At 45.4% G+C, this 5,815-nt stretch overlaps 1 protein-coding gene across 1 annotated transcript; it reads right to left on the bottom strand.

Annotated features, from left to right (window-relative positions):
• Window positions 1–1,007: 1,007 nt before the first annotated feature.
• LOC136486485 (calcium-dependent protein kinase 24-like) lies at window positions 1,008–4,892 on the bottom strand. Its single transcript, XM_066483387.1, has 8 exons — window positions 4,599–4,892; window positions 3,832–4,503; window positions 3,174–3,317; window positions 2,932–3,084; window positions 2,683–2,798; window positions 1,897–2,064; window positions 1,578–1,802; window positions 1,008–1,466 (listed from the first exon to the last, which is right to left on the bottom strand). The coding sequence occupies exons 2-8, from the start codon at window positions 4,433–4,435 to the stop codon at window positions 1,335–1,337; spliced, it is 1,542 nt and encodes a 513-aa protein (XP_066339484.1). The 5' UTR covers window positions 4,436–4,503; window positions 4,599–4,892; the 3' UTR covers window positions 1,008–1,334.
• Window positions 4,893–5,815: the final 923 nt, after the last annotated feature.

Raw genomic sequence — 5,815 nt, 5'->3', positions numbered from 1 at the left:
CACACATGTTTGTAAGTGTATGTTTCAAATGTTTCATCTGCTTTAGACGTACGTTGCATTCAAGTGTTTTATATTACAGTGTTTCGTGTGTTTAGAAGTATGTTGAGAGTCATTGGGGTATGGCCCGGCGCCGAGGGAAGGGGTGTGGCGAGCCGAGGGACGGTGGATGGGGCGCAACGCGCCTGGGGTTCTGCCTGTGGGGCGTGCTCATCCTCATCCCGGCTCCCGGGTCCCGCCCGAGCGGAGAGAGAGGAGGGGTCAAGGGGAAGGAGTGGCGCGTGCGGGGTGGAGCGAGGCGGACAGGGGCGAGGTACGCGTGCGGGGTGGGACGAGGCGGACGGGGACAGACGCGCAGCAGTGAACGGCGCAGCGACAGGCTGGCGAACAAAGCGGGGTGCGCGCGATGGCGTTTTCTGATGGACCGTTCTGCTAGGCCGTTCGGTGGCAGTGTGCCCAGGTTACCGTCCGACAAAATCCTTCCCCATCGGACGTCTGGTCACCAGCCCCATCTTCAAAAAAAAATGCAGATTACAATTTAATTAATTATTTTATATGATATATCTGATTCATCTAGGCATACCATTTTTCCTTACTGGTTATTGTTCTCGGTGTCACATTTTTATACCCATTCTTCTAATTTTCTGATCAATATAGATATCGGTGTCACATTTTTTTTACCCGTTCTTCTAATTTTCTGATCAATATAGATATATAGTTCCTCCCATCACAAGTAAAAGTCTATCTAAATTTGTCCTAAAATAAATTTCATTTAACTTTGAGTCCTTTGACCAACATATCTATAAAAATATGTTATCTAAATTAAAAGAGTTGTACATCGTAGTAGTTTTTACAATAAATAATTCTAGAAATGTTAATACTGTGTTATCTACCGATATTAGTTATAGATATTGATTGTTATCCATTAATTATAGATATTGATGGCGAAAGTTAAAAAGTATATAGGTCGTACCATACAGAAAATGAACGGTGTAAAAAGCAGTTACTATCGAGGAATTTAGAGAAAGAAATTGTCATTTAATATAAACTAAACTGACACTTAACAGCAGAGAAGTTGTACTTCTAGGGAAGTAATGTTTAGACCATGTTCAATCTACATAGACAGTCATACATATATAATAACCAGTTGATCATAGTAACCACATTGTACCATCCCTCTTCTCTAGCTGATACCACCAGTACTACGAGCCTCTCCAGCATCTTAGTACTACCACAGGACAACCACTCAACATCTCAGAATAGGCCAGCAGATCGACAACGCATCCAAAAACTTCAGATGCCATGAGAATGTACCCGACAAGGACTTCCAATACGCGCTAGGTTTTGCTGGGATTCAAGAGTTCGCCGAGATTCAAGTGCAAGCTGTTCCTCATGGTTCTCCTTCCTGTTGCACCAGCATTGCCCTTCCTCATCATCGCCGTGAACTCGCTGTAGTCGATTTGACCATCCTGAAGTGAAAAACCATATCAAAATTATGTGGCGAACAATCAAAACCAAGATTTATGAATGCAATTAAAACATAGAGACAGGGAAATAGATTGAATATAAAAGGGACTAACATTGTTCTGGTCAATATCTTTAATCATATCCTCAAGGTGGACGTCATCAAGACCAAATTCACGACATGCTTGTGACAGCTCATCAATGGTTATAAAGCCACTTCCATCTTTGTCAAAAAACGAGAATGCTGAAACCAAGTTTTCCTCCCTCTCCAGCTTATTCATGTGCAACGTAGCTGCAATGAATTCACCGTAGTCAATGGTTCCGCTGTTATCAATATCAGCCTGAAACAAATGTACCAAAATGAAAATCAATATCCACAGAGCATATCTGCAAGGAATTATGGTTGAACTAGTAAAAGGCTGGAGGAGCACTTACTGCTTCCATTAGAGCCTGGATTTCGTTCTCCGTTAATTCAGAGCCTACCCTTTTCAAGCCATCTTTCAGCTCATCAAATGTTATAGTCCCACTATTGTCAGTATCAATCATCTTGAACAACTCCTTGAGGCCCCCAATCTCTTCCTCAGACAGGCTATCAGCAATAACCTGAATATTGAAAATATGCCTACAGTATGTCAAATTTTTTAAGATGACCACTGCAGGTTTCATGTTATGTACTGAACATTAGAAGCATTCTGCAATTCCCGTGATGCAATAGTCCAAATTAATAAATTTGTAGCTACTAATTACGAAGTAAAATGGCGGAAAAGCAAAGGCAATGCAGAACATCATATCCAATATCTATAATGTTTTGCTTTGATAGCATGAATCAGAAAACCTGGATGGAACATAGTGAGCATTGTGACACAGACAAGAAAGCAGGGGTGGAAATAAGCATGAGATCAGACATATGAGTATCACTATCAATCTGTCTGAGCTCTACTAGATTGTATTTGGTTAGAGAATAAAGCACCACCTTCAGAGTGATTACGATAGAGGACCCACTACAGTTAAACAGTAAGATTCAATCAGACAGAATGGGAAAATAGAGCCATATGGAGCTGGCCTTGGTGTATCAAGAAATAGAGATCATGCTAACAGTAACGTAAACGATGCCTTAACTATTAGGGTCCACTTTCCCTAAAAAAACTATTAGGGTCCACATAAAACCAAATGGTATAGAATCAGATATCACATCAGATAAGGAAAAGTAAATATACAAACCCTTAATGCCATCTTCTTGAGCTTGTTCATTGCCGAAAAATGCTTCAACCTTGACAGAACAGCAGAATCAATAGGCTTATCAGGTGCCACGGCATCGTCAACAATCCATGGGTGGCCTGACATAGTGGCATAGACAATGCTATTATTATGAGGGATTGAGGGAATAAAAAATTGATATCCCATGTAGCACCCAGGAAATGTAGCCACACCCCAGCTACATGAGATAGATGAGGGAAGGAATGTACTTACAGAGAACCTCATGAGCACTAAATCTCTTTTTAGGATCCCGAGTAAGCATATTGCGGACCAGATCCTTAGCGCTATCAGAAATACTAGGCCAGGGTTCAGATTCAAAATCAAGTTTGCCTCGCAGAATCTGCCTGAAGATTCCAGCCTCAGTTTCTGAAAGAAGATAATCATATAACATAATGGAAAACATGTGAATTTCCAGTGACGAGCGAATTTGACGGTTTGAATGACAAACACATTACCTGCCCAAAATGGGGGCACACCACAAAGCAAAATGTACAGAATTACCCCTGCGCTCCACACATCAGCTTCTGGACCATAGCATTTCTGAAGTACCTCTGGTGCGACATAGTAAGGGCTTCCAACGACATCAGAGAATTTTTCACCTGAGGAAATGGAAATGAGCCGCTTGCATCATCAAGAATCTTAGCACAAGGGGGCACTGAGAACATCTAGCAACACCAGAGTCAAACCGAGTACAATTTAGGATGCAAGTACCATTGTACCCAACACATCAAAATAGAAGCTCATAAATCACTATCTCGAAACCACAAATGGCTTCTAGTAAAGCTTCTATTAACAGTTTCAGTAACTCATTCCCATTCCAAAACGAAACTGGGAGCTTCAACATGGTTTTGTATCTTTTCTCTTACTATTCTCGTCAAATCAAATAATAATATCAATGACTTATCATCGATATGATAGATAGCATTCTCATTCTGTGAAAACAAACGAGCAGAAAGCACTAATGCCAAATCATCAGACTTACCACGACATTATATCAAGTGTCATTGTTTTAATAACAAACTAAAATGGTCAATCTAACACAGCAATGTAAAAGCAAACAGCAGCAGTTGACCAACCAAATCGAGCAATGTAAAAGCAAAGAAACACGCATACCGGGCTTGTAGAACATGGAGAGCCCAAAGTCAGTGGCCTTGAGTGGGGCTTCCTCGGCGGTGCTGGCAAAGAGAAAGTTCTCCGGCTTGAGGTCCCGGTGCATGACGCCGAGCGAGTGGCATCCCTCCACGACCCCGACAATGGTCTTGATGAGCTTCGCCGCCGCGCGCTCGCTGTAGTGTCCCTTGGCGACGATGCGGTCGAAGAGCTCGCCGCCAGCGCAGAGCTCCATGACGATGTGCACGAAGAGCGCGTCCTCGTAGGCGCCGCGGATGCGGACGACGTTGGGGTGCTCGGAGAGGTGGTGCATGATCTGGATCTCGCGGTACACGTCCTCGTAGTCCTCCCGGCACAGCAGCTTGCGCTTGGGGATGGACTTGCACGCGTACTCGGCGCCGTCGGCCTTGCCCACGCACTGGTACGTGGTGCCGAACTGCCCCTGCCCGAGCTTCTTGCCGATGCGGTAGTGGTCCCGCACGTTCGCCGTCTTGTACGGCAGCACGGACGCCGGCCGCCCCGACGACGGCGCCGGCGCCGTCACCGGCTGCGGCTGCGGCAGCTTCGCCTTCGCATTGCCGGCGTCCCCGCTCGGGTCCGGCTGCATTGGCGCGCCCCAGGTGAGCTCCGCGGATCAAGAACCGCACGGAGGCCGCCGCCGCAGGAAACGGAAGCCTGTTCTTGGACAAGAAACCGGAAAACCCGGATAAAAAGTGAGAAATTTGGGGACACGGCGATGACGAACCGGTCAAACGGGAAGAGAAATCCACCTCTCGCTACAAATTTCTGCAACTCCTCCAAGGATTTCGGCGGGCTGGCTGGAGACGGAAGAACAGGGGGGAGATCTTGGAGCGGGGAAACAGAGGAGCCCTGTCGATTGAGATCGAGAGCAGAGGAACGAACGAAGCTTTATGCGAGGTTTATCTGCGACAAACCCACGAGCAGAGCAGAACGGGAACGAGAAACGGCAGCAGCAGCAAGGGGAAGAAGAAATCTGTGCTCTCACTTTCTCAGGTGTCACATGGGGGAAGATGTGCAATCCTCCCAAAAGAAAAGGGGGGCAAGCCGGGGGGGGGGGGGGGGGGGGGGGGGGGGGGGGGGGGGGGGCGGGGGGGAGATTGCAGCCTCTTCTATCTATCGATCCGCCGTGGAGCTACAAGCTGGCCGCGCAAGAGGACAGGATCTTGGCGGCGTGGGTGATGACTCCACCCATATTTTTTATAGGAATTTCGGAGGCGGAGGCTTCCAATGGGGTGAGGAGATGATGACGGTGAGAGCTCAAATATCTGCGTTTTGATTTGCGTTTCAAGGTTGGGAACGGGCAAAAGGGAGGGCAAGGTGGAGGAGGGATTTGGGGGAAGGGAAATGCGGGCGCTGGTCGCAGTGCAGCTAGGTCGTATCTAAGGAATTCTCCATGGGTGCCCAGGAAGGAGGGAGGAAGGAGACGACGACGCTGTCACCATTGTTTTTCTTTTTCTATATATTTTTATATACTTTTCTCCTTTTGTAAAATGTAAATCAGGCAACGGTCCATTTCTGGTAAAAATTATGTATAGTGACCAGTGAAATTGAAACACACCAAGTTGTTTTTTTAACACGAAACACACCAAGTTAAGTTGCAAGGAAATTAAAAAAATTAAAAAAAAACTTTAAGGGTACACATGAATTTTATAGGAACTGCGCAGTTTCACACTAATCAGACAGAAAAAATGATAAATTCCCGTGCTCTAAACAAACCCTAACTCTTACTTGAAGTCTTCAAGAGTGGCAGCTTCTATAATCCCAGGAGACTTCATGATAATGTTCTAATAAAACTTTAAAACACCCTAGGATATATACTCTTTGCTTCTTAAAAATAAAATGGTGTTCGTAACGTATACGTTGGATTTAGTTCAAGGGCAAAAAAAAAAAACGGTCTTTGTACGGGGTAGAGTGGTGTTTGGTTGCCCCTCCTAAATTTTAGTCGTTGTCCTATCGAATATTTGGA

Source organism: Miscanthus floridulus, chromosome 10 (assembly GCF_019320115.1).
Source record: "Miscanthus floridulus cultivar M001 chromosome 10, ASM1932011v1, whole genome shotgun sequence".
NCBI classification, from domain to species: Eukaryota; Viridiplantae; Streptophyta; class Magnoliopsida; order Poales; family Poaceae; genus Miscanthus; species Miscanthus floridulus.
Note: the sequence above shows the minus strand (reverse complement) of the source record. Positions and strands in the feature narration are given on the sequence as shown.